General features: G+C 43.4%; 1 protein-coding gene across 6 annotated transcripts in view; it reads right to left on the reverse strand.

Moving 5' to 3' along the window:
* Positions 1 to 1,924: 1,924 nt before the first annotated feature.
* usp25 (ubiquitin specific peptidase 25) overlaps positions 1,925 to 27,634 on the reverse strand; it is a 30,867-nt gene continuing 5,157 nt past the window's right edge. For 2 of the 6 annotated variants that reach the window (XM_031871575.1, XM_031871573.1), the window contains exons 5-26: positions 26,115 to 26,277; positions 24,674 to 24,760; positions 22,591 to 22,728; positions 20,608 to 20,684; positions 20,364 to 20,437; positions 19,635 to 19,786; positions 18,007 to 18,134; positions 17,811 to 17,906; positions 17,490 to 17,654; positions 14,321 to 14,559; positions 14,123 to 14,193; positions 13,795 to 14,023; positions 12,696 to 12,968; positions 11,975 to 12,114; positions 10,216 to 10,392; positions 8,753 to 8,848; positions 7,621 to 7,799; positions 6,435 to 6,513; positions 6,185 to 6,264; positions 5,738 to 5,861; positions 4,109 to 4,301; positions 1,925 to 2,784 (exon numbers count right to left, since the gene is read on the reverse strand). In XM_031871575.1, the coding sequence (XP_031727435.1) occupies positions 2,612 to 2,784; positions 4,109 to 4,301; positions 5,738 to 5,861; positions 6,185 to 6,264; positions 6,435 to 6,513; positions 7,621 to 7,799; positions 8,753 to 8,848; positions 10,216 to 10,392; positions 11,975 to 12,114; positions 12,696 to 12,968; positions 13,795 to 14,023; positions 14,123 to 14,193; positions 14,321 to 14,559; positions 17,490 to 17,654; positions 17,811 to 17,906; positions 18,007 to 18,134; positions 19,635 to 19,786; positions 20,364 to 20,437; positions 20,608 to 20,684; positions 22,591 to 22,728; positions 24,674 to 24,760; positions 26,115 to 26,277 (3,133 nt within the window). In that variant the 3' untranslated portion in view covers positions 1,925 to 2,611. The remainder of the gene's footprint in view (positions 2,785 to 4,108; positions 4,302 to 5,737; positions 5,862 to 6,184; positions 6,265 to 6,434; positions 6,514 to 7,620; positions 7,800 to 8,752; positions 8,849 to 10,215; positions 10,393 to 11,974; positions 12,115 to 12,695; positions 12,969 to 13,794; positions 14,024 to 14,122; positions 14,194 to 14,320; positions 14,560 to 17,489; positions 17,655 to 17,810; positions 17,907 to 18,006; positions 18,135 to 19,634; positions 19,787 to 20,363; positions 20,438 to 20,607; positions 20,685 to 22,590; positions 22,729 to 24,673; positions 24,761 to 26,114; positions 26,278 to 27,634) is intronic. The other 4 variants (XM_031871579.1, XM_031871578.1, XM_031871574.1 and 1 more) reach the window with 3 other exon arrangements.

A 27,634-nucleotide genomic window follows, 5' to 3' on the forward strand; every position in this document is an offset into this window, starting at 1 on the left:
ACGATGGAGGATCAGGAAAGAGAAGACTGTTGTCACACTCAACAAGTCTTCCCACCAGCTGCTGTCTCAGTGGGGAAAGTTCCCTCCTCTGTTTGTTCAATGTGCTTCAGTGCGTTCAGCAGGAAGGATGGACGTAGTAGCAAAGGAAGGCTTGTGAGGCCTGGAGGTGTAAAGAGAGGCAAGACGACCCCAAAAGTGCATTATGGAAACTCCCCAAATGGCAGAAATGAGAAACGGTTGAAAACTCCTCCACTCACCTCAGGTCAGTCTATTTTCTTTATGCTAAAGTAACCAAATAGATACAGAGCTGCTTTGCTGCTGACGAGTATTCGTTTGGTTTTGCGTTTCTATGTATTTCTTATTGTGTGTGTAGACATTTGAACTCTTTTTGTAAGTGACAATCTTTTACTCATTTTTGTTTAGTGGTACACTTTGGGATTAAAGCTGTTAAAGTAAGACAAAGTGTTGAAAAGTAACGTATAAGTACATTTACATAAGTGCTGTACTTAAGTACAACTTTGAGCTACTATATGCTCTTCTATACCCAAGCTCCACTACAATTCAGAGGGGAGACTTGCAGTTTTACTCTATTAGCTATTAACAAGATACCTTTCAGGTTATTAATCATATCATTTCTTTGTTCTTTCCTAATCATCCCACGACCCCTCAGGAGTGACCCTTTGGAGAGGCCCGACCCCGATGTTGGGAACCACTGGAAAAACTACCGAATAAAATAGTTCAAGCTAGGTCCACTATTAATAAAATGCTGCTTACAGTTGATGCGTCACAACCTCATTTCATACATTACAATGAATCCCTTCTTAGCATTTTCTGATATTATTTCTGTAGGCTATTACTTACAATACAGTCAGGGCCATAAGTCGTGATTTTGCCTCTTTACACCCAAGTGAGCAGGCTTCTCCCTTACTGAAGATAACACTGAAGGCAGAAAGACCCACAAACAGGCAGCAGCTGAAGGAGGCTCACTGTTTTTGGTGACTATGGGTGCTATATTTCAGGATGTCAAGGATTTTCCTCCAAGTATTAAAAATAATGATTATATTCACAATTATGTTAGTTTGTCTAATTACTTTTAAGTCCCTGAAAATGTGGGCGACTGTGTAAAAAATGGCCTCAACTCCGAAACAGCTTGTGTGCAGCAACATCGGTTCAACAAAGGAAGCCAGAGAAGGAAGACATGCTTTCCACTGATGGCTCAACACTGGCACAGGAAGCTGTGACGGAACGCACAAGCAAGCGGAAATCGTCACTAGAGGTTCATCCCAAGTCAACGGCAGACTCGGTGTCATCAGCCTGAGCCAAAGTGATCAGTGTGTGCTGAAGTATTTCAGGTCCTGGGACAGCTAGACGGGGTTTGAAACAGAGCTCAGATCTTCAGTACAGCGTGTGACGAGCTAAACATCAGCTACTTTCATGACTAAACAGGGCGACGTGTGCAGGGAACCCAATCTGTGCAAAACACTGGAGAACATACATTCCTCCAGATTGATGACTTTAGCGGCGTTGAGTTATGGGTGGAGTCAAATTCAAGACTATTCCAAAAGAGGATTTTGATTTATGAGACGATGCTGGTTCATCACACGGATTGTTTGTAGCGATCAGAGTTCCTAGAAATTTGTATTTCTCCAGTAAATTAGTCCAAAAATGCATCATTGAAATGAAAGTTATTAAAGTCTGATTCTAATAAGCTGCATAATAGCTGAATGAGCACAGGGTCACATGCAGGTCTTTGACAACAGATATCAGGTCAGTGTGATACTTACCATGCTCACAAGTTAGGCTTCCCATCACCTTAATGTCTCAAATATACAGTATATATATATACATATATGTCATTAATAATAATAATAATAATAATAATGTCAGTGTCCATCTTGTTGGGTAAGCAAAACAAAAGTCAACATCAGGCAAAACATTTGTTTATTTGGCCTAAAAGGGCCATAAATAAAACTTTATTCTCTTGATGTATTAACAAGCCACAGGAAGTGCGTGGCCGTCTACCACAGCACTGAAAACAGCTCATTCTGCCGGCGGTCCACAGAGACGTGAGACCCTTCTGAGATGCTCTGAGCCGCATGATAATTCTGAAGGCTTCTTCCTTCTCACTTCCTTAGAAAGAAGAAACAAAGCGTGGTAATACTGTACCAAAGTGGAGGCGGAGCAGCAGAGGAGGGGGCTTCAGGAAGGGTTAGGAGTGCGGTCGGGGAAGCTTGAATCAAACAGTAACAACAATAATAATAATCTATGAAAAACCCTCAAACGTGGTTTCTTTCAAATAAAAAAAAAAAAGCTGAAGCAGCGTGCTTGGCTTTCAACCACTGCAGGATTGCCACTGTGTTTTTCCATCTCTCTCTCATTTCTCGATTCCCTCCCCAACAGTCCACCCTCCTTCCTCTGTTCTGTTCTGCTTCAAAATAAAAAGTGAAATAATATTTATAATGGTAAAATCTATAGCAGCAAAAGAGTAACAGAGGAGTAACAGCTAAAAGCAAGAGACCCCTGGATTTAGAAGGAAGGCATGGGTTAAGAGACTTCCATGGATGTCCGGCCGGGTCGGGCCCACGATGGTGGAGAGGTGTCCGTCCGGAGCTCATCTCCCGTCGGTGGGCACCCTGCCCACAGCGGCCATGACGCGGCCGAACCGCTCGCTCAGCTCCAGCGTGGAGTAGCTGGGCAGCTTGGGAGGGTCGTGGAAGCTCTTGATCTCCGTCGAGCAGTCCAGCAACTTGGGGAGGAAGTCGGTCAGCTTCTCCTGGAGGCTGGCTGCAGCAGCAGGAGGAGGACGACAGACAGGAGCAAAGGGAATGATTAACTGGATCGGCCTCGCAACACACAAAGTGGTGAAAGTCAGATTCCTAAACGCAGAAATCACAGGGTAAATATTTTCCGTGTGATATCAGGCGTAGCTTGAAAGCCTGTTCCACAACAGAAACAGATTGTGGAGCTGGTGATAATACTCAGCTTTTTCCTGAACACAGGCCAGGAACTGTGAGAGAGACTGGAACATGCTGATAAGAGCTGAATCCTCTTCACTCGCATTTCTTTACACAGACATTATTTTCCAGGAGAGATTTCTTTGTGCAATCTGACAGACCATCTTTGGTCGTACGTGGGGCGGCAACAACTTCAGTTTACATGATTTAAATTCAAACGTTTGGCCTTCCATTTATCGACTTATTGTTTCAGCACTAGTCTGGCTTTAAATGTATTTGTGCCATTTCTGAAGATATATGCGGATGAGGAGACATACTGACAGTTGGCAACACTTCACATTAAATCCCACTTCTAAGAAACATTTGTTAATATGGCAACAACTAATCATTATTCTCATTGATTCGTCTGCAGGTTATTTCATCAAATAATTGACTCATTGTGTTCTTACAAAAGGTCAGATGGTGAAAAATTATTATCAGTTCAAAGAGTTAAAGTGATATTTTCAAAAGATGGTTCAAAATCAAAAGATATTTAGTAAAATCACATATGAAAAAAAATACATATATTTGAAGTAAATTTCCCATCGTTGGTAGTCAGTAAATGATGATTAATCGATTATTAAAATACTTGCTGATTAGTTCACTGTCTAATCTTCTTTGTTTGTTGTAATTGTTGCAGATCTAGTTTATCACACTATTAGCAGATAGAACTGTTTAGTAGCATTTTTCAACAACTGTTACTTCTTCTCTGGTCGTACATAAGCGGAGGCTAATGTATAAACAGATGATGATGACATTATAGTAAAACACTGGTCTGATTAGACTAACGCTTAAAATGTCCTCAGAACTATATTATAGTGAGCCCTAAAGCACTTACTCAATGCAAGTGCTGCATTGAGGAGACCAACATGTCTAGTAATCTGTAATAAATCTCTTATACCTTAGACTTCCACTGGCAGAGCGGTCATTGCTGGGGAGCAACATTTAGATTTCCCAGGACAAGTGGAAACGCTGGCCGACCTCAAAGCCTGTCGACCGTGTGAACCGAGCTGTGGCCTGGTTCTGATGATCTTTGGGAATGTTCTAGTAACCTAGGACCTCAACTCTCCAGAAATATCGAATAGGCCGTGTCTGTCTCTCTCTCAGGGACTCACGTTCCATCTCCTGGCCCAGGTAGGAGCACCAGCGGTTCCTCATGTCCTCCACTGCCAGCAGGTCTCGCTCAGTCTCGTGGATCAGCAGCAGTGGGATGCAGAGCACCACCAGCTCATTCATGATGCCCAGGCCCGTGGTCACCTCTGGCTCTTCTCCTGACTCAAACATGGCAGCCGCTTGCTCGTTTAATTTCTGCGGGGGGAGACCATGAAGAATCTTTAATGCAGGAGATTATAGGAGTTACTAAGACAGTTGTCTAATACATTCATTCATATTACTAGAAAGCAAGGAATGTCTGTCTTTATGTATGACTGTGTGTGTGTGTGTGTGTGTGTGTGTGTGTTGCTGGGGACCAAAGGACGAGACACATTCAGTTCTAAAAACGTTGACTAAACATGCCCAACGCACACAGTGCAACAAAGGGGGCGGGGCTTCTGGGGCAGTTCCCTTTTTACTGTGGTAACGTAACGTTACTGCCGAACTCGTCTTCCCTTCCCTGGAGTCAACGGCCAAAGAGGGAGCCTTTGATATACTTTCATGTTTCACAACTACAGCTCCACCTTTACAGGGTGAAAACCTCTGCTCTGGACTCTGAAGAATACGAAGATTATTAAGATATGAAAGAACTTTGCTGACTGACATTTTTACTGCGTCATTTATTTCCCTGTTCTTGCTTTATTCTTTCTAGAGACGTTTTCCACCCATAGTAACCTCACAGCACCGTTAATATCACAGAATAATCTCCTGCCACTGGAACTGAAGAGGGTCCTGAGGTTCATGTGGATTCAAGCTTTTCTTGCGGTTCTTGTCCAAACCCCCTTGCTGTCACAGACAAACTCCCTGACCTCCTCTCTGAGGAAACAAGCTTTTTTGTATTTTTTTTTTAAATGCGAGCCAGTTTGGAACCAGGGACTGTGGGGCTGGAAGAAAACACCCAAGTACATTAACTGTGTCAATGTTAGCAGTGTTTTCAATTAAAACAAGAGCTGGAGGTAAACAGCTGAGCAGACGGAGCCAGAGGTTCTGGCCAGAGATCTGAGATGACCGATCGGGCCATGCGGGGCTGAGGTTTGAGGTGAGCCGAGGACACGCTTGTGTCTCATGCTAATGTGTTTACACTCGCTGGCCCTCCTGCTTCCTATTCCCACTCCAATGATTACATTATGAGCACAATGCTGGTGTAAGGTTACTGAGTGCACCGCGAGGACTAGTGCGAGGCCGATCTGACCAATATACCCTCAGCCCTAACCAATAACACACAGTGCACAGCCTGGAGCTTTGGAGGGGCTGAAATGAAAAGGGGCCTCACAAAATCGCAAAACGCTGAAAGGATTTTCATCTGGCAGCATCGGATGAAAAAAAACCCTCAGTCGAATCTTTTGTGGCCTGCGAGCAAGCCAAAGCAATGTCTCAGCGAGAGCAAATTTGATTATCGTGCCACAGCTCGGTACTGAAGGAGCAATGTCTGTCCGTGTTAGTTTTGCTGAGTCACTTTAGCGGGGACAAAGTGGGACGTCCGATACGGAGGAGACGGGGATCCCAGGGACAGAGCTGCTGGACACAAAGGTAACACCCTCTGTTATCCACTCATTTCAATAGAGAATCCACACATGCACACAGTGCCTCACCAGCAAACACTCTCGACGGTAATGACCAAGCAGCTCCTCGTCGTGCCCTCTGTACTGCCCTTTAGACAAAAGCTCCTTGTTGTACTGGTATGAGTAAATCAGATACATCAGAGCCTCCATGTAACTGGGGGAAGAGAAGATAAACAGATGTTACACTCAGATTAAACAGTATGAAAGCTGCACCGAGGACTTATGAAAGGGAACCGTCTCACAGAGGAAATAAACCCGATGAACTCACTGCACAACTGCAAAGTGAGGGAGTTGCACAGACAGAGTTGCCGCCCTCTGCAGGTGACATTTCAACATTCACTGGCCATGACACACGGGGAAGTAACTGAAGACAAATGTCACGCGCAACATTAAACTCACGAGTTAAAGCTCTAATAAAATAGTTCAATGTTTCCACTGCTGGATATTAGGAGGAGCAGAGCTAAGGTGTCACCATACTTTGTCTTCTGAAAGAGCTCCAGGCCAGTCATCATGAAGATTGTTGTCTCGCGGAAATTCCGGTAAGCCTGATGCCACATCTGATGAAGATAAACAGAGGTCAGCGTCGAAAGGCTCACTCAAATGCACATCGACCTGCAAATACTGGCATTTTAATGTCACAGCAAAGAGAATGTATAACACTGCATTAAACGCTGTATAAAAAGACTCAAATCTACTATTTTAGACGAGTAAAGACACCGCTGCTGACCTCGTATTCATCCATGTTGACCTCCTCGGGTTTGATTAGGTCCAGTTTGGCACGTGCCACATTCATAATGCTCTTACATCTGTGGGGAGACAGGAAGAGGAGCCGGCGTTAGCGATGAGTCATTGTGAGCTACTCCAGGAGATGAAACAGTCCACCCTGGCCCTAGGCCTCAACATGGCCTCACAAATCACTCTTTAGTGCTGAGAGGAGAAGTGAAACACTCCTCCGGAGGCTCCTATTGAGGCCACATGCACACGTATATCTAATTATCTCGCTCAAAATAGCAGAGAAGGGAGAAATCAATTCTTCACTCATGAATATGGATCGAGGCCATCAAGCGTCGCTGGAAAGTTTTAAGAGATAGTAAGGGGCACTGCGTACCCTAATGACATGAACAGCACAATGTTCATAGGGAGGGAATCTTGATATTTTCCAGCAGTATATAAAAAAAGTCATTAAAAAGTCATGCGTCTCCTAAGATCAGTGCTTGAACGGACTTGCAGCAGTGAAGTGCTGACCAGGGAGACAGTGAACCGGTTTGTCAGAGGAAAGGTCTCTGCTGCCCTCTGCTGGTCACTATGAGTAAGTGCATTAAGTTTAAGTCATTCCATTAAGTGCCCTTCATTTTATAGCACATTTGTATTAACACACAACGTTGTGGCAGAGTGTACAGTCTAACCGACACTCTCTAAACTGACGCGGCCCCTGACATATTTTATGGATAGTTTGTGATTGGATATAACGTGATAACTGCAGGAGGTTTGTGTCATAAGAGCAATTTGGATGCATTTTGAGCAGATTATTTCCAGTTCAAGTCCTTTATGAACTTTTAATACAATCCTCTGTTTTTTTAACAATCGTACATACATAATGGCCTTCTTCATTGTTTTCCTCTCCCTCACGCTTGGCCATTGTTTTATTAGCTCTTTGGTTGTTTTAAACTAGGCGGTTCAGCAGAGAGAGAAGGCTGTGAATAAAACTTGTGTTCAGGTCTTCCTTCTTTCATCCTGTGAAGTCTTTTAAAGTGTACATAATAAGAATAATCCAAACTATAAAAATGACAATTCCATTTAATTGTCTTCACAGAAATGTCTGAAATGCTGAGATAAAGGCCAGCTATATTTTGTTTGAAAAGTTGTCTTCCACCCCTGTGACCCCCGGGTTGGGAACCAGTGGCCTAACCTACCTCTCATCGAAGGCCAGGTTCCGGTCAGCAAACTGAGTGAGCAGAGTCCTCTCCAGAATCTTCTTGGGCGCCTGGTTTTGGATGAAGTAGACGATGACGTGCTGTAGTCGGTAGTCGTTCTCAGGAGGTGTGTCCTCTTGAGCAAACCTCAGCAGACGAGCATACTCCAGCTTTATGGCCTGAGCAGAGGGACAAAGAGGTGACAAGTCATGGTTAAAAGCCCACTGCGGTTGAGATGGTATGGACATGGATACGACTACTGATTCTGGTCCTCTTGGGTCGAGAACATGCAATTATAAGGAAATTCTAACGTGATTGTTTTCATAACTTTGAGTTGATTTCTGGAGTCATGATGCACTTTCAAATGTGTGCTCACATTTCTGCAAAATAATTCAAGAGATCAAATTAAAGTGGTGGGACTGCAACAGTCTAATGGATTCTGTAAATGTTGGACTAAGCCGCTGCCAATAATGACGTGTTGACAACAAACGCCGTGCGCAATCATAAGCACGCCATCTTCCCTCTGCGTTGTGGAGAAGTCACAGGTTCAGTGGGTGTTCAGAGTCTGCAGCAGGCTGATGTGTCTCTGTGGGACTTGTGCTTGAATATCAAACACATTCACTCGCTCTCTTTTCAGCACTTCTCTCTCTGTTGCAAAAAACTGTTGCATATGCAATTTAACAAGTATATTATTGAGATGGAGCCAATTTAGGGATGCTGATTTGCATCTGACTTTTCCCCCATTAGGAATTGATCTCTGTTTTGTTTCACTCTACAACGTCCCTACTGAGAAGTGGCATGTGGAACCGTCACGTTCTATTTGAGAGGCAAGTTAAACGGTAGCCCATTTAAAAAGGGTCTGAACACTTTACTAGAAAGTTCAAAACAAAATGATTTTGGCAACATCGGGGGTGCAGACTGGATGTGGCAGCTTTCAATAATCTAATGTGCTGCCCAAACAGTTGAGCGGCTTCGAGCTGAGCACCTGTCTGAATACAGATACCTTTCCCTCAGTTACTCAGAGTTTCTCCGTTACCGTAACTTTTTAAATCCTGTACACTGCACTGCAGAAAGTACACATGAGAGGACACATTACAGAGAAGGTGGGATGAGGAGAGGTAGGAGTGTGTACCTTAAAAAAGGCGGTCTCAGGCCCGTTCTTTTCATACACGCTGCTGGATTTGCCAATGGCCATAATTACACCCTGCATGTTGGGGGTCATCATCGCCTGCCCAGGGAAGCAGGAACCATGTCAAACAAAACAACAGGCCCTCGTGACCAAACCGAGCAAGGTCATCCACTGTGTTATGTGCCTGGAGGCAACTACAATAGAGCGTGCTGCATGCCGGTCATCACTCAGCAAGTCCATGCATTGGTTAGAGCCACGCAGTTGTGAGACACACAGCATTCGGTTCAACGGCACGATGCGGGATCCTCATTAGGACGCCGTGTGGCAGCTGTGTGTGGCACAGGGCATTCTTGCCACGTCCATGACACCGTGTCCTAACTGGCCCCGAGCGACGCAGCACCACGTATCTCTGACCTTTTATCAGATGCCCCGTTTCTATTCATTCCTGCCGCGCGCCTCCAAAGTGTGACAAGGAACGGCTGATTGGAGAAGTTGAAATGAGGAGTTATCTAAACGATACCTCCTCATTTCACTCCAAAAACCTTAATAAGGAGGCAGCTGGCTGGAGGGAGATCGCCCGAGAGCTTCCTACTTGCTGTTGGCTACATTGTGTGTTATTTCCAGTAAATATCGCAATATCAATCAAGTGATTTCTGTTTAAAAAGAACAAAGTACTAACAAGTACAACTGACCTAATCTTTTCGGTGATTATGTCTCCTGTCTGATCTGGATTGACATATGAAAGGTGTTTTTTTACACGACGTAACAGTGCTTGCCGTTAGGACACGGTACATCTCTCTCTGTGGTTGAGTTCTCTGACAACATTACGGTTGTTGTGTGTGTGTGTGTGTATGTATGTATATATATATTTAAATTTAGAATATTGGTTGACAGCCATGGTGAGGCAGATAGTGAACAGTGCAGGAGTCAGGAATACTGAGCAGCAGCAACTCACTCAGAACGCACTGACCTAAATCTACTGCTGATATCATGCTGACCCCCCAAAAAAAGAAAGCATATCATAACTTCATGAAGTATGTGCAAACTATAACAAACATCCTCCATGTGAGCATTTGGTTTTATACACTGGAGAAAGGTAGGTTTCAACATACAACAGCTTTTTCAAATCCCAATATGGGCCTGTGCTCTGATCTCACTTCAGAGTGACCTGTGTGACGAAGCAGACCGTAGTGTTCTGCTAAAAGGTCAACCCGCCTCTGTGCCAAGATGCAGACTCGCTCAAGGAGAGACTTTTCACACCAGAGTAACGCAGGAAGGCCAACAAAAGAGGTCCGTCTCATTGCGCAGCATTTTCCTCCTCATGCCGATCCTGGGTCAGATTGTCTCAGGTGTGAAAAACCTTCTGCAGAGCCGTGTGAGCAGGCAACGATGCCCTCACACCATATGTCAAACAAGCACAGTCAGCACAAAAACGGGAGAGGAGGGTGTGTCTGGGCGAGGGCTACCTCATCATCGTACCCCCCCTCTTCTGACTCAATGAGAAAGGTCCCCACGTTGGGAATGGCCACCTCGACCGTGCGCTGGCCAGGGGACTCGACCTCCGTGACCAGGTCAGGAGGAGGGGGGGCGGAGGGGGTGCACACCTGGACTTCAGGCTGAGGGGAGGAGGGAGAGGGGGGAGACTGTAGAGAGAATGGACAGATGAAACAAGAAGGACAGAGGACTGATGGAGAGGCAGGGAACATTGCACGTAGAGGAGGAAAAACAGATTATTAGAGAAGTGGAGCTCATCAAATGAAGTGGGCTTGACAGATCAATTCCCTTTAAATCCACGATCAGACTCACTGGACACAACTGTTGAAACTACACAGCTCTCCTTCTGTGCCAAAATGCCTTCTAGAGTTCAGCTGAAGATAAAAATGTTTTTTAGTATTTGTAGTAAGAAGTTTCATCTTTATGCTACTTTCCCTCACAGCGGCTCAGCAAAGAAACTGTTCTGTTTTTGAAAAATGATTTTAACCTGCATTAACGAAACGAGCTGAACACAACACAATACTGACATACTGTAACCTCTCAACTTGTTAGCAAGCAGTTTACACATCATTCATTTGGAGTCGTTTCTGACGAGCTGGTGAATGTACGCACACTATTCTCTCTGTTTTTAGCTGTGGTTCGGCCTCCACCAGCTCCAGGAGGAGAATATGGCTCCACTGAAGGCTCCACTATGTTCACCAGCTAGTCGCTAACTTTGTCCGGCTGCTGAGCAGGTAGTAAACGGTGGGCTTTGAGAGCTTTTTTGCAGAAAATTAAACAGCTGCCCTCGGCAACACTATGAGAGCAGTGAACAAAAACAGTGACGCAGGTCAGAAAACCAAAACAAGAAGCTAAACGTCTCTATGAAGCCGTACAGAGCTGAGAGTCTGTAGAGGTCATTTTCATAACACATAGTTCAAATGATTAGGAAATAAATGATTGTATTCTTATTTAAATATATGCGTATTAATGATGTCTTAGAGCTGGTGTTAGGAAGTTAAACAGCTCATAATTCCCTTTCTTCTATCTTTTATATATTGCTGTGAAAACATCTGCTGCAAACAACTGGATTCATTCAAGTTTCTCACCAAAAACTCCGTTTTACAAGAATAGATTTGAACACATCATGATAATGTTATCATTTATTTGCCCAATTTTCAGTTTTACCGAGTAGAGTCAAGCTCGAACGCATCACAATGCAAGTCAATGCAACCTCCAACAACTTCAGCCGATTACTCTGAGCTGCATGATGGGAATGAATCACAATACAAGTGTCTGATTAGGTTAGTTGTTCAAAGTGTGTTTAATGTTGCTCCTCCACAGCTTATTTTGGACTTGCAGTTGTGACAAATTGAAAAGTATTACGTCTTCATGTCTGTCACACCGACAACATTGTGTGTGTGTGTGTGTGGCTGTAACTTTACTGTCAGTGTTGACTATCATGCTGCACAAAAATGAAATACGAGACGAGGTCGTGGACGGTTTCAATCGGCTGCATCTCTAATAAAACTATTGATTACAGCAGCTTTAAAACGCTCTTGTATTGACACTTGGATGTTACATTTTAGGAGCCAAATGTGACATCACATTTAATTAATGAAATAGAAACCTTTTTCAAATTTCTCCAAATGACATAAAAACACAGGTGGATACACTTCAGTTTGTTGATTGGTGTTAACAAACTGACATGTCAGAAAGACAGACGTAGTGTGTTCTGTGTGTTTTACATACAGCGTTTAACAGCGCCTCGGGGCTCCTCTCCTCATGCTCAGCAGCAGCCCTGGAGATGGCCCTCTCCGTGTCCTCCTGCAGGTGTTTGGAGTCATTCGTGGGTGATGGCTGCTCCATGTACTCGGGCTCCTGCTGGGGTACTGTGGGAGGGCAGATGGCACCATGAGAGAAACAAAAAAATGCACAGTTCTTTACTGAAGTTTTCTTTTCTCAGGAAGTGCACGAGGTCTACATTCATCTGGAAATGATCCATCGCGTTTACAGGATTACATGTGGGAAGCTCGTATTTTGGACAGGTGCCTAGAGTCAAATGTAGTTGAGGTCCACGTTAAAAGTATCAATTGGGTTCCAACACGCTTGCTTGAATTACAATCCAAGAACAAAAACCTTTCACTGCCTAATGCACCCAATCATCATACCATGTGTCCACCATCATTCAATAGAAATACATTTAAGTGCCGTGGGCTGCATCATAAACGTCAAAGAGCACTTTCTTACAGCCGGCTATTTAAGCCAAGACCTTCCCTGTGATATACTGTGTATATTGTATACAAGAATACACACACACACACACACACACACACAGGGAGTTGTAAGGCTGCAAGCCGATATTTCAAGGTCATTTCCATAACATTTTAAAACTATTTAGGGAACAAGAGTTTTTCTGTATTCATCCTCACTTAATCATTGTACTCTGTAGTCTATGTGTCAGGACCCTGACCTGTGTTGTCTGGAGGGCTGGACTCAATACTCATTGGCTGAGGGGAAGAGGAAGAGGTGGAGATGCTGGATGCTGCTGAGGCGGCGGCTGCTGCTGCTGCTGCTGCTGCGGCCAGGGCCAGCTTCTCCTGCTGGGCCTTGCGGACTTGCAGGACGTCCCACTCCTCGACCTCCTTGTCGAACAGCTCGTTGTCCTTCCTCGCATACTGCTTCAGGTCTGGAGGTAGTTTGTCCATGCCGCTGAGTATCTGTCCCGTTTCTTTATCAAACTCCTCTGCAGAGACAACCCCGAGAGAGAGACAATGATTGTGATCTGGTCTGCTCAAAAACATGACCGTTACTTGCTGCAATGTTATTTATATATAAATTTTCCAACAGAAATAACTATATATTTCACTTAGAACACCAGGAAACAAAAAAACATTGGTGCTCAGACTCAAACTGAAGCTTTTGACAAGAACGTGATTTCTCATTTTCACTCTCAACAGCAGCAGGTCTGAGCTGGACAAACCACTACAAACCGTCTGCAGGAGAGATGGCAATACAAAGTCTCAGTGGAGCCAGCTTCACAGTAAACATGTCTCCCATGGCTGAATCAGTCCTTCACGAGACAAACTAGGAGCAGATGTTATCTTTTGGCCGTGTTTTTGAGAAAGATAACTGATCAGAGACACATATAAACCCTACCACTGGCTAAGCCTTGGTCCATGCTAGGGATGTTAATAAATCATCGTTTTATCATTAACCAACAATATGAATTTGGAACGATAAATGCTAACAGCTAAACAGTAAAGAAAATATATACTTTTTCACTGAGAGAAACCCTGACTGAGTATATACCGGGCAGAAACACAGCTGACAACCTCGCAGCTTTACTAACTGCCGCTGTGTGTCCATGACAATGCACGCAGCATCGTGCCCGTTTGGTGCATACACTGCGACTGGCTATAAATGGTGGATTCAACCTCTTTGTGCATCGATTATCATTGCAGCTCCCTGTTAGGCACTTCAACCGCAGCCCCCCTGTATGTAAGCAGGAATTTTGTCGGTTAACGAGGTTCGGCTATCAGTCAGTAAAAGCATCCCTTGTCCATGTTTACCTTCTATGAGGAAGGGCTTCTTGTCGTTGATGTACATGAGACAGTAGGCACTGGCGTTGCGGTAGCCTCCGAACGAGTCCCGGACCAGCTCCTCCCAGGACGACTTGGTGACAGAGATGTCGTTGTACTTCATCCAGCAGAGCTGATGTGGGTCGTAGATGTAAGCCCAGTAGTGGCCTGCATTGGCCTGGCCTTCATGGACGAGCACTGCATGAAGCCGGTATGGAACCTGGAGCAAAGGAGATTTGGAATGTTGATTAACAAGCGGAGAACTTGATTTGGCTTTTTGTATTTCAAATATGTCTGATTCCAGTAAAGAGCTGCTCACCTGCATCATGGATTTGTCAGAGTACATGAGCTCAATGGTTCTGTGGATTCTGTTTATACTGCCCTGCAGATCTGGTGGGAAGAAAATCATATGCAATCTATTGGTAATAGATTGCATCATTACAGAGCTACAGGTCATTCATGCTTCAGGACCCTAGCACAAAGGGTTGTGAATAGGAGGCAGGTACCGTAGACCTACCACGGGTGTCGTGTTCCACTTCACTCCTCCAGCGTTGCAGGCAGCCCTCGAGCACCTTCAGCTCTTCATCGGTGATGTGGCGCGGGGCAGGGTGCATGGGGAGGTCGGGGGGTAGCCGGGACTGGGTAAAGGGCTTATGGATGGGTACTCTCTGCTGCTGGGCTGCAGTGTTAGCTGTGATGGGACCTGATGCAGAGCCTGAGCTCTCTACGGGAGGCAAGGGGTCCTGCTCAGCTGTGCTGCAGGGGCGAGAGACACACAGGATATCAAGTAAAACATACATAAAAAGGATCTGGTCCAATTTTACAATACCAGGTTTTTTTGCAGCTTAACATAATGCTACAACAATCCTATTCAGGCTAGTGGGTGAAAGCAGAAACAATCTTAAGTAGTGCCAGTGAGGTTAGCTAAAAATCAAACGTCAACGCTTGGCCCAACTGGCACAAACACTTGACCCCAGTGAACATACTCATGCACTCCTATGAACAGGTGGAGCTCTTTGTGTACCGCGTTAGCATGTCAACATTTGCTAATTAGCAAGTCACAGCTGAGGCTGATGGGAATGTCATCAGTTGTACTGGTATGTGGTCATAAACCAAAGTATTGGATAAATTTAAATTTCACTGAAAAGTCAGGGGATCAGCAAGAGAAGGTCATTAATGTCTGTACAAACTTTCATGGGCACCATCTTATAATCAATGAGTCAGAGTCTGAGTCTGAACCAAAGAGATTGGTTGACTGACCAACCTACCAATACCGCCATCACTAGAGGAACACCGCTAACATGCTAACAACACTGGAAAAAACAACACTGATGAAAAGAGTGGTTCTTAATGGCATGTACGAGTAATTTAGAAGAATACAATCCATGTGCAGTGATAAATCTACAGAGGATTGTTATCTGAATCTGCAGCTCATGTGCTTTACAGAGCTTCATAGTGAGTTTCAGCTCACTGTTGCCGGTAAGTTTATTGTTTTGGTTCACTCTCACCGGTCTGTGTTGTTTTTAGCCACAGAAGGCAGCTCTGTTCCGCAAAAGAGTTTTTAAAAAGCGATGTCGACTTCCTGCTCGGCATCAAACAGCAGACAGACACAGTTAGAGGCCAGTCGGTGAACAGAGTGTAGCATTTAGCAGCTTAAGAGCCAGAGAGGGTAGAAATAAAAACAGATATACAGTGGGTACGGAAAGTATTCAGACCCCTTTAAATTTTTCACTCTGTTTCATTGCAGCCATTTGCTAAAATCAAAAAAGTTCATTTTATTTCTCATTAATGTACACTCAGCACCCCATCTTAACAGAAAAAAACAGAAATGTAGAAATTTTTGCAAATTTATTAAAAAAGAAAAACTGAAATATCACATGGTCATAGTATTCAGACCCTTTGCTCAGTATTGAGTAGAAGCACCCTTTTGAGCTAGTACAGCCAGCGTAGTCATCTGAAGCATTTCTATTTTATTTTAGGGAATGATGCAACAAGTTTTTCACACCTGGATTTGGGGATCCTCTGCCATTCTTCCTTGCAGATCCTCTCCAGTTCCGTCAGGTTGGATGGTGAACGTTGGTGGACAGCCATTTTCAGGTCTCTCCAGAGATGCTCAATTGGGTTTAGGTCAGGGCTCTGGCTGGGCCAGTCAAGAATGGTCACAGAGTTGTTCCGAAGCCACTCCTTTGTTATTTTAGCTGTGTGCTTAGGGTCATTGTCTTGTTGGAAGGTGAACCTTCGGCCCAGTCTGAGGTCCAGAGCACTCTGGAAGAGGTTTTCTTCCAGGATATCTCTGTACTTGGCCGCATTCATCTTTCCTTCAATTGCAACCAGTCGTCCTGTCCCTGCAGCTGAAAAACACCCCCATAGCATGATGCTGCAACCACCATGTTTCACTGTTGGGATTGTATTGGTCAGGTGATGAGCAGTGCCTGGTTTTCTCCACACATACCGCTTAGAATTAACGCCAAAAAGTTCAATCTTGGTCTCATCAGACCAGAGAATCTTATTTCTCATAGTCTGGGAGTCCTTCATGTGTTTTTTGGCAAACTCTATGCGGGCTTTCATATGTCTTGCACTGAGGAGAGGCTTCCGTTGGGCCACTCCGCCATAAAGCCCCGACTGGTGGAGGGCTGCAGTGATAGTTGACTTTGTGGAACTTTCTCCCATCTCCCTACTGCATCTCTGGAGCTCAGCCACAGTGATCTTTGGGTTCTTCTTTACCTCTCTCACCAAGGCTCTTCTTCCACGATTGCTCAGTTTGGCTGGACGGCCAGGTCTAGGAAGAGTTCTGGTCGTCCCAAACTTCTTCCATTTAAGGATTATGGAGGCCACTGTGCTCTTAGGAACCTTGAGTGTTGCAGAAATTCTTTTGTAACCTTGGCCAGATCTGTGCCTTGCCACAATTCTGTCTCTGAGCTCCTTGGGCAGTTCCTTCGACCTCATGATTCTCATTTGCTCTGACATGCACTGTGAGCTGTAAGGTCTTATATAGACAGGTGTGTGCCTTTCCTAATCAAGTCCAATCAGTTTAATTAAACACAGCTGGACTCCAATGAAGGAGTAGAACCATCTCAAGGAGGATCAGAAGAAATGGACAGCATGCGAGTTAAATATGAGTGTCACAGCAAAGGGTCTGAATACGTATGACCATGTGATATTTCAGTTTTTCTTTTTTAATAAATTTGCAAAAATTTCTACATTTCTGTTTTTTTCTGTCAAGATGGGGTGCCGAGTGTACATTAATGAGAAATAAAATGAACTTTTTTGATTTTAGCAAATGGCTGCAATGAAACGAAGAGTGAACAATTTAAAGGGGTCTGAATACTTTCCGTACCCACTGTACGTTCATCCGGTGGTCAGAAACATGAACCCAAATGAATGTTGCTCTGTAACTACTGTATGCATAAATACTGTTTCACCATATCAACTTCAAATGAGTTTACAATTCACAAAAGACCCAAATAAATCTATAATTTCAGGTTGAAATAAGTTACCAAAATCATGAAAAAAAGAAGGATAAACCCTTTGTAAAAAATGATCTTGTCGACACAAACCTGCACCTACTGATGAACTGGCAGGATTCATCAATTCAACAAACAATTCATGACAAGTTTGTGCAGTTGAGAGGGTTTGCTGAATCTGATAAAAACAGGAAGGGCATGCTATCTTGTTATGAAACTTGCCTCTGTGGGGACAGCTGTTGTCCTGTTGTACCACCAGGGGGCGCTGACGAGTCAATGTCTTCAACTGGGGAGGTGCACACCGGCTTACTGGAGGCAAACTCCATGGCGTACTGGAGGACATCTGCCAGAGGGAACCTCTTGGGGCCGGAGCCGTAACTCAGATACCTGAAAGAAAAGGAGAGAAAGAGGGAGCGTTAGGAACGCAGAGGGAGAGAGAGAGAGAAATAAGAATAGAGGCCATAGAGGCAGATGTCTCCACAGCTATCTGGAGAGCTTTGTTGACCGTGGCTAAATAATGGGTTATTGGTAAACTAGTAGTACCTCTCCAGTCGTTGTTGAAGCAGCGTCAGATGCTCTTTCAGCCTCCTGATCTCCTCCCTCTTGATCCTGGTTATTTCCCTGTTCCTGTCCATGTACCTAACGACACAAAGACCACAGCAGAGGCTTCAGTCTCAGTCACAGAAGAGACAAATGCTTCAGATTCTACAATCAACGCCAGCGCTAATGTTATTATTACCTGTCCATGTAGAGCATAGAGGAGAACTCCAGCTTGTTGTGGATCTTCTCCGGTCGGCCCAGGGTTTGGTTAAACTCAAATCTTGACAGTTCGAAGGTCAACACAGGAGGGAGTTCTGTGAACCAGTGCTAGAGGAATAAAGGATGTTGATCAGTCACTCACTAAAATATATATCTTTTAAATATGAACACATCTATCACTGTCAATATAAATCCTGTACACTGTACATACAGTATATAGTATCTTGAAGTATGTACATAATCATCCACTCAATGTGTACCCATTGAGTGTTTATTTCTTTGCACTATTTGTATTGTTTACTACTTGCAGAACACTTGACTTGTACATAGACGTTTTATTTCTTTGTTGGTCATTGCCACTTTTGATATATTCGTATAATAATATGAATATATACACCTATTTTTCCACTTTCACAGTTTGGCTTTGTTGTCGTTGTCCCAAGCTGTTTATTCTATCTCTGTGTAAGTACATTTAGAGAGATGCAAAAAAAACAACACAGTCAAATTCCTTATACGTGCATACATACTTGGCCAACAAAGGGGATTCTGATCAAATATGCAGCCTAAACTAACATGATTGCATAAGTGCCGTTAGGCTATTCGTTGGTTATAAGCATCACTGAAAGACATCACTATATCACTGTGAATTCTCAAACAGTGACCAGGACCAATCTTTAACTGCAGACTGTATTAGCTTAATGTGGAGCGGGTTATATTACAGACAGGCCTTTATATCTAATTAAGTACATTCTGTTACAGCATTATGCTGTTCATACAAGCTCAGCACTTCCTGTATCTTTTTCAAAGTAAAAGCCCTGTTACAGTGGATAGAAACCTTTCACTTTCTAAAAAGGCTTTTTGTAAAACAGGAGCAGGAAGGTGTGGAGGAAAATGAAGTGACTTGTAGGTTCTCACATGGTGCTTCAAATGTAGCTACTGCCATCTTGTGGTACATGTACCTTACTACAAGATATAGCTGGCATGAACACATACACCCACAGTGACTGAAATAGGACAATAACGCTTTAGATGAGGAATCCAGAACACCAAAAGTGTTGAAAATAACATGACTATTTTGTCGAATTTAAAGTGAATCCTCAATTTCTTCACAACAGAATCTCAAGCAATATCTGATCAAATATATTTGGTAACATTTCCTTCTATTCTAATTGCATGGCTGCAATGTCCATTTATTTGTTTTTTTATGCAGAAAAAGAACAACACAAGCATAAGTTGTGTTTTTTGAGCATTTTTCTGTGGGAAACCCGGTATCCCAAAATGATGTGGATGAGTGTCTCTCCTGCTCCCTCCCTCATGATGGCTGGTGCTTTTCCAGAGGGCTGGGTGCACTGGCCTGGTAATTAGCTGCTCCCAGCTGCTGTGGGACAGTGTAGGCAAGGCCACAGCTAACCGGAGGTCACACCCAGAATAGCACAGGTGCGACATAAGGACCTGGAAAATAACTCTTTGGAGAGGATCCACTTCATCAATCCGAAATGATTTAACCCAATTATCAGCTGTTAAAATACTGCTAGTGCACCTCAGCTCAAAATAACTTTCATTTCATCTCAGTGGAAATAACTGTAATCGTACTGCTTTGGCACTGACCTCTTGTCCAGACCTGGCAGAGTTCTCTGCCGAGTGCAGGGACTCAATCTCACCCTCAATCATCGCAGCCTCCAGACATTCATGGAGATCCTTGAAGCCATTCACCTGCAGAGGGTACTGCCCGAACATCTCTGTGTTCTCAAACTTTTTACCTGTGGAATTACAGAAGGAGGGGGGGGGAAGAAAGAGAGAGAGAGAGAAATACAGAGAGAGAGAGAGAAAGAAAGAGAGAAAGACAGAGAGAGCGAGAGCAGGTGTGATAGAAGAGTTGGAAAGGCAATGAGCGTGAAAGTTAATGCAATAACTTTCACACTTGTTTGCATCTAGGCTGATTTTCACTTGTTCAGCAGTCACTCACTCATCATTAAACAGCTGCACAGACCTCTTTGCATCAACTACTGATGAGAAGCAAAACAAAGGGAGAGAGGAGTTGCTAGCGGACATGCAGATGAGGCGTTAAGGTCATTTCATGAGCAGCAGAGTCCACGGGCCCAGTTTTGTGGCTCTGGGCCATTATTGTCACGCATAATAAGCACAATGTCAATCAGCCATCAAGGTCTTCCACGATCAATGCAGCCGCTCTCCTCTTTTACATGGACCACATCTCATTAAGACAAGGTGACCTTTCATTACTAAGGGCAAGGACGGACCACGCAAACGCTTCGTGTCTCTGTGGTCCCCCCTCCTCGCTTTCTCTCTTTACTGTCAGAACTGAACAGCTCATCTCACCTTCCAGGACGCCCACGGCAAGGAAGCGACCATAGAAGAGCTCCACCATGGGGTTCTTTGGCTTCTCACCCTCCCTGAAAGCACAAAAAAAGATGTTTACAGGAGGCAGTTGTGATTCAGTTAAACATAAACCATGTACATGGGATTCTCTGCTTTAAAACTTGCTGCCCAATAACAAAGGAGCACAAGTCTACTGCATGTCCACTCTTAACGGGGACCTCTGGATGGAAAGACTTGTGGCTACCTGTCTTCCTCAGCCTTCATCTGGAAGGCGTCCTCCAGCCAGTCCAGCAGCTTGTGGGTGAACTCGCTCACATCCTGCTGTTGAGGAGAGCACAGACACACATACAAAGTGAGCAATTACAGGACTGCCTTTGGGACGTGCATGTCACAGAGTCAAACTACAGGACTTAACTGGACCTAGGAGCAAGACAGACCAATCAGTGAAATCATTGCTATGTCTGTCATCTGCTGATGTACACTTATGAGGTTACTCGTCTTAGTGGATGAGTTGGCAGATTGCTGGACTTCAAAGGGGACCTGCATGCCACAAGGCCATCATCTCATAGACATCAATGCCAGCCGGTAATTCAGGTCAATGCCTTTCTGACTAATACAAAGTAGTGACATGACTGATGAGTACAGAGAGCAGAGGGCTGACCCCAGTTGATCTCCGCAGAGACTTAATGCTTATGTAAGAAGAACAGAGTGGGATTGTGAATTTGACATGTGTAAGTCACATTATAGGATTTATGCACCAACAGCTAATTCCTAGTCAATATTATTTTTTGCAGAGCTCAGAGGGGGGAGTTTTAGGATTATTAGTTATGGATGAGTGAGGTTAAGTGTCTCAGGTCCAGTACAGCCGAGTCTGTAGAACGAAGAAGAAACTGAGCAGTGAAGTCTGTGGTTGAAATGAAAAGGCACAAGAAGTGTGTGAAGGGGATTTATATGTGTGCACAACGCAGATGATTCTACACTTATTATTCACATTGTGATGTGTCTGTCAAATTGGTCATCAGGAAGTATTATTCACTTCTTGACAAAAACAAAATCACTAAAACTGTTAAACTGGTAATTAAAACCCAATAACATACAATATGGAACAACAAATAAAAACAGAACTTAAAAGTAATTTAAGAATAAGAAGGCTTTCATAAAGGTCAGTCTGTAAAGCTGCAGCATGTTTAACAAAGTACATTCAAAGCCATGCTCTGTGCTCTAGAAAGCAGCTAACATTAGCAACTTGCATGTACTGAATGGAATCCTTATCTGGCTAAAGGTGGTAGCATAAGGAGAGATTCATATGTCAATGGGAGAGACAACATAACGTCATCTATTAGCATGTAGTGCTGATCATAAAAACCAATCACACCATATTTACATAGCACCTCTTCACACTGGTTAGTGAGAACCAGTGCTTCTCAGATGACTGCCATGCTGATTATAAGACCAAACTAGAATTACTGCCTCGCATCATTGGACATTTGTGCAACATTGTCATAATAGCATATGGATTCTTGGGTTTGGGCCAAATCCATGTTTTGTGAGGTCACAGTGACCTTTGACCACAGAACTCTGATCAGTTCATCCTTCAGTGCAGGTGGACTTTTGTGCCAAATCTGAAGAAACTCCCTCCAGGCATCCCTGAGATATTATGTCCATGAGAATGAAAAGGACAGTAGAGCTGCCGGTAACAACTCATTTTATATCAATCAATCTATTGATTATTTTATCGACTAGTCTATTAATCTTAACCATTCATTTTCTGCCAAAAACGTAATTGCCCAAACAACCCGAAAAACATAATGATACCAATGAGAATGAATAATTGAAGTAGCCAATGAGTTTCCTCGGTCCATTTAAAACAACTTGGTGATCAACTGTATCAACAGCAGCAATGAGGTCCAAGTTCAGCATCTGACTAAAACATTTCTAATCATTGTTTGACTTCAGGAGCTATCCTGTTGCAGAAAGACAAATTTCTCCAAAAATTGACTTCAAATAAGAAGATTAGAGATTGGTGTGTAATTACTATGCACTAATAGTCTTAAATGTCAGCTGCAGATAGTGATTACCAACTGTTCCGACCTCCGTAGGATATATTATGTAGTAACAAGAAGATAACCTCTAGCCTGCTTGCTATAATGGCGTTCTCTTCAATAAACACTGCCTGTGCTGGGTGAGTTCTATCGTATGGAGCAGGTTTTGGCAGAAAGAAGCTTACCTGCTGCGACTCGCTGGACTTGAAGGCGTCTTTGAGGATTTCCACAGCTCGTGACGGATCCACATATTTCCTCTTGGACCCCACCATGAGGGAGAAGAGGTTCCTCAGCTCCTGCATGAAGGGCAGGTTCCTGTGTTCCTGGTCAAAGTGAAAACAATCAGCGATTTAGTGAATCAAATAGTCAAGTCAGCGTTCCTCATCTCAGAGTGAAACTGAAAATACCCCCCTGCAAAGGAATATCACCAGCCTTATTGTATAGAGGTGTTAATGTTGATTTAAAACATTTTCCTGACTTACCAAATAGTTTGTAGTGTTTTCAGTGATCCTTTATGGATAAAATATACAGCAATTTTATTTTCAACGTTTTATAGCATTTTAAAAATGTATTTTCATCATGTACACATGACTGAGGGGTGAGCTTCTGTAGCAGCTACAGTATATGAGATGAGCAGCAATAGTGCCGGATATAACTGAGAAACCTGCTAACGTTACCGACACTGGTCTTTGCTTTGATAAAAGGTTCGATAAGTGATTTGGGTGAGAGCTTCAGGAATACGACCGATCAGAACCAAACCCAACACTACATGAGCATAATACAAATCTCATTCACATGATGATGTGTACACCATTGGCTGCTGTATTAACTGTAAGCCATTGTTTTGTTTCTTCATATATCCTGTTTGAAAATGTGTCACTTTTAACAACGAAAGTTGTTTTAAATAAAAGTTTCTCTGTAGCAATGTCACCATAGTGGCATCATGATGGTGAGATACGGAGGTGACGTGACTTGGTGCATTATAACATCACACTTGTTTTTCCGTGCTAGTGAGTCAGGGATGCTGATGTGAAGATTAGATTGGAAGCACTAGCAGTGTCACACTGCTGAAGTAAAAGGTCAGTGGTTAGGACCAAAGGGACAATATGAAGAGAGGACTGCCACAAACACACTTCAACAGCAGAGGCTTAGACCAGATTAGCGACAGCATCTTTTTGGTTTGTCCATATTCTCCCTACTGAGAACTAGTCGGACTGTGGCTGGACACATTTGAGCATCTCTGATTTGAACATGGAGGTTTCATCAAACATTTCTCAAAGGGAGGGAATTCTTGAAGCTTGCTAGCAGTGAGTTACGTGAACTATCGGGGGTGAAGCGCTAAGCTGCAGTAACCTTGGGGCATGTTCCCACAGCTGCTGAATGCTGGCTCACAGCTCCAAGAGGGTCAAGCCCCCAGAGCTGAAGCACTGGTAGCTGTGAGAGACTAGAAAGGATAGAAACAGAAGCGATGTGGCACACACTGGCGATTGAACCAAAAAGCATTTAAAAACATCACCCTCTCACTTTGTAATTGCTGGTAGAACGGTAGAGGTCTGGCTCGGGCTGTAAGGATCCATCGCTCTCCATCGATTCAATGTTCAACGATTCTATACCATTGATGCAAAGTGAAATCATCACCTTTAAGATCAGCGTTTATTTGGAAATTCCCAAGGGACGTCTGTTTCATCATTCCCGGCAAAGCACACTTCCTTTCTAAACAGTCAAACAGTGTTAGCGGTGTTAGCTAGTGGAGTTAGCGAGTGGTGCCAACGGTGTAACGATTGCGAGTGTGCGCTGGCTGGTTTAGAGAAAGAGTGCGTGTGAACGTAGCAGTGCAGTGTGTGTACAGTTTCTTGGTCAGTGAATAAATGATACAACTCCTCAAGACCCAAGTTCTCGTGCCTCGCTTGGTAGCTGCTGATTAAAGTGAATAGGGTTTGACCCTGAAGTTCAGCTCAGGCTCACTTAAGGTGGACTGACCTTTAAGGTGGACCAGCTATTCTCCTTTTAGTGACAAGCCGCTCACCCGAGCCAGTAATAAAATTGTCAAATCATATTTGAGTTGCTTTTTGTGAGTTGATAAAAATGTAACGGATTGTGTTAAATGGGCATACGAATCGTCTCGTGTCAATCTCATGCATCAATTGAATAAAATAAAAATCGTACTGCGCCAGACTTTATGATATGAGCAAACATCTTGTGGTTGTCCAAAGAATGTATTTAATATGGCATTGTGATCTAACTTTTGGTTTCTCCCCCTGGTCTTACCTTTAGGTTGCGAGGCAGGTCGTGCACTCGGGCTGGCGGTGAGTAGTTAAGCACAAGTCTCTGGAACTCCAGCAGGTTGAACAGAGACTTTAAGGTTGAAGAGGAATAGAGACATGTTAATAACATCCAATAATAAAGACAGCCTTGGCCCACACACAGTGCTTCATGTCAGAGAGAAACCATGATTAACTGTCGTGAAAACTCCAGCGTTGTCTTAATATAGAGAGGTCTCGCTCACCAACAGGCATATAATAACTTAAGACCTTTTACACAGTGTGGTATTCCACTCTGTAAAGCCGAGAAGCTGCAATACCTGCCATAAGGTTTCAACTTTGTATAATCATTCACACTACTTGGTACACTTTACATGCATGCTATATGTGCAATATACTGTTTCTCAATAACTTTGTGTCTATCCTCTACATTTCCCTAATGAAAACACAGTTCTTAATGAAAAGCTTACGCTCTCTTCAATTATATCAAGACTTCCCATCCAGCAATTCCAACCCATGAAAGTCAATTTGTCTCATGCTTCTGCCAGCTGTGGTTCATAAAACAGAAATTAAAGTTGGACCATACACAAATATGACGTCAACCTGTAACCTTTCTGTATTACTTGGAATACTATAGTGCTTGTTGCAGCAAGTACTGAAAAACAGCCGAAGGTGATGTAGGAAAGTAAGGAAACGCATTATTGAAAGTTCTACATAATCAAACTCAGCGTAAAAAGCCAGAATATCAAAACTTAGTTTGGTGTGATTTTGTTTCATGTAACAAACTACACACATTGGGGCAGCGGTATAACAAGAGCCACTTACTCTCCCTGCTTTAAACTAGAGTCATGATGGTTTAGTTTGTCGTTTGGTACATGAAAGTAGACACAAAAGTCTTCAAGATTTGGATATCTTATTTGAAAAAGAAAAAGTTGTTTACTTCTGTTCTGGCACCAAGTGCAGTGGGATCAGGTTCAAGGGTGGGGTTTACATGACACCATGTGATGGTGTATCCAGTGTTCATCTAGCATATTTCAGCTCAGGTCACATTCTACCACTGACTCCACCAGCAAACAAGACACTGAGTCTTTGTGACAGCTGGGCTAAAACTGTCCCAGCACTTCCCAGCATCTAAACATTCAGAACACCGTCTTATCCAGATTACAGCTTTGATCATTACCGTTACATGGCACCACACTAAGAAATGCAAAAGTCAAGACCTATGGGGCCATAATTGTAGCAGAACTATTTGTAAATGTGCGAGGAGAGTTGTGTAGCTGAATCTCAATCTGCATCTCAATCTGCATGTGCGCAATGTGTTCAAGAATCTCTTGGACTGATTTATGAATGTGTACAGGAATCTGCAAATGTGTGTTCAGAATGCATTTATATGTAACCAGATCTGTGTGTGTGTGTGTGTGTGTGTGTGTGTGTGTGTGTGTGTGCACCTGTATGACAGCACTGAACCAGCAGGTATTGCCAACATTTTTCAGCCCCACGGGGCAGGTGTCTATCCTCTTCCTGTCATGCGGGTTGGGTGAGTCGCTCCACACTTCGGTGTGGGTGCGCTTCAGACTTGCCTTGTTCTCTGCTATGCTGGCCTCCAAAACTCTAAAAAAAAAAAAAAAGTCAAAACATAAACAAATTCAGTCCAAGGCAATGGACCTTATGTTTCTACCAAATGATTTCAGCATTGCCAGACCTTTCTACCACTACCTTTAATAGGCCCAGCTGAACTCAGCGGTGGTTCACCTGTTGCAGTTTATCCTGCACTGCATCTCCAAAAACGTGCTATTTTCATCTTCAAATAGAAAATACACCAACCATTCATGCTGCAGTTTACATCCATGTCTGTCCAAAATGTAATTCCTGTATCATTTTTATCCTATGAAACATTTGTGTGAAATCGCCATAATTAGCATATGAATTCTTGAGTTATGGCCAAAAACATGTTTATAAGGTCACAGTGACCTTTGACCTCCAAATTGCAATCAGTTCATCCTTGAGTCCAGGTGGACGTTTATGCCAAATTTGAAACAAATTCCCTCCAGGTCTTCCTCTGTGAGGTCACAGTGACGTTGACCTCTGACCTCCACCACGGCTGTTCACAATGCTCCTCTCCTGATCGAGTCCTATTTAAATGCAAAGGCGTTTCTCCAAAGCGACAGTTAGACATTAGAGGGGTCTGTGTCAACGGGGCTTAATTACACTGCCGGTGTGGCTCCTTGGCATTGTGCTTCGGTCGGGTCACATTGTACTTTTATATTAAGGGTTGCGATTTAAAATGTTATATTCAGGAGGATTTTATTCTCCCTTATCGGGACATAATAAGCTAATCACATGAATTACAGGTTAGGTGACCCTTTGCAATACCTTGGACGGTGAATGAAAGGGAAAAAATGAGGTTTAAGTGGTAATTCCAAGTATTCATTCCATTATTTGTCATGAAACCTCAAACCTCGTCTGGGAATGTACAAAATAGTCAAGACTCAATCTCAAAACTGCATTTCTTTCAAGACAGTAAGAACGGTTGTTTGAACAGAGCTCTCTTTGACAGAAATGATCTGTTGTTACATGCAACTATTATGTGATAAATCAGGTGGTTTTACCTCATAAACAATCTTCAGAACAGATCTGGCAGAGTACAGATGACACACAATCGATCAAAGGTGCTAACAAATCATTTTTCACATTCAAACTGTCATTTTCACTCGAATGTGGAGTGCGGCTGCCATTAACATTGGCAGGCTGAGGTGGACAAAACACAGAAGAGTACAGTAAAGAAAGGATCGGATCTTGATCAGCTTTATTTTTACCCGGAACGATCCATTAAAACATGCTTGGATGCTCCTCCACAATGGGCTCAGGACATCCCTGATTACTATAGGGGTCCTGTGTTACTCATTTTCATTTAAGGATTGGTAAAACTGTTTTGAAACAGTTTGGTCAGATGTTTTGTCATTAGTCA

This window comes from Anarrhichthys ocellatus, unplaced genomic scaffold, assembly GCF_004355925.1.
Source record: "Anarrhichthys ocellatus isolate YVR2014 unplaced genomic scaffold, GSC_Weel_1.0 scaffold59, whole genome shotgun sequence".
NCBI classification, from domain to species: Eukaryota; Metazoa; Chordata; class Actinopteri; order Perciformes; family Anarhichadidae; genus Anarrhichthys; species Anarrhichthys ocellatus.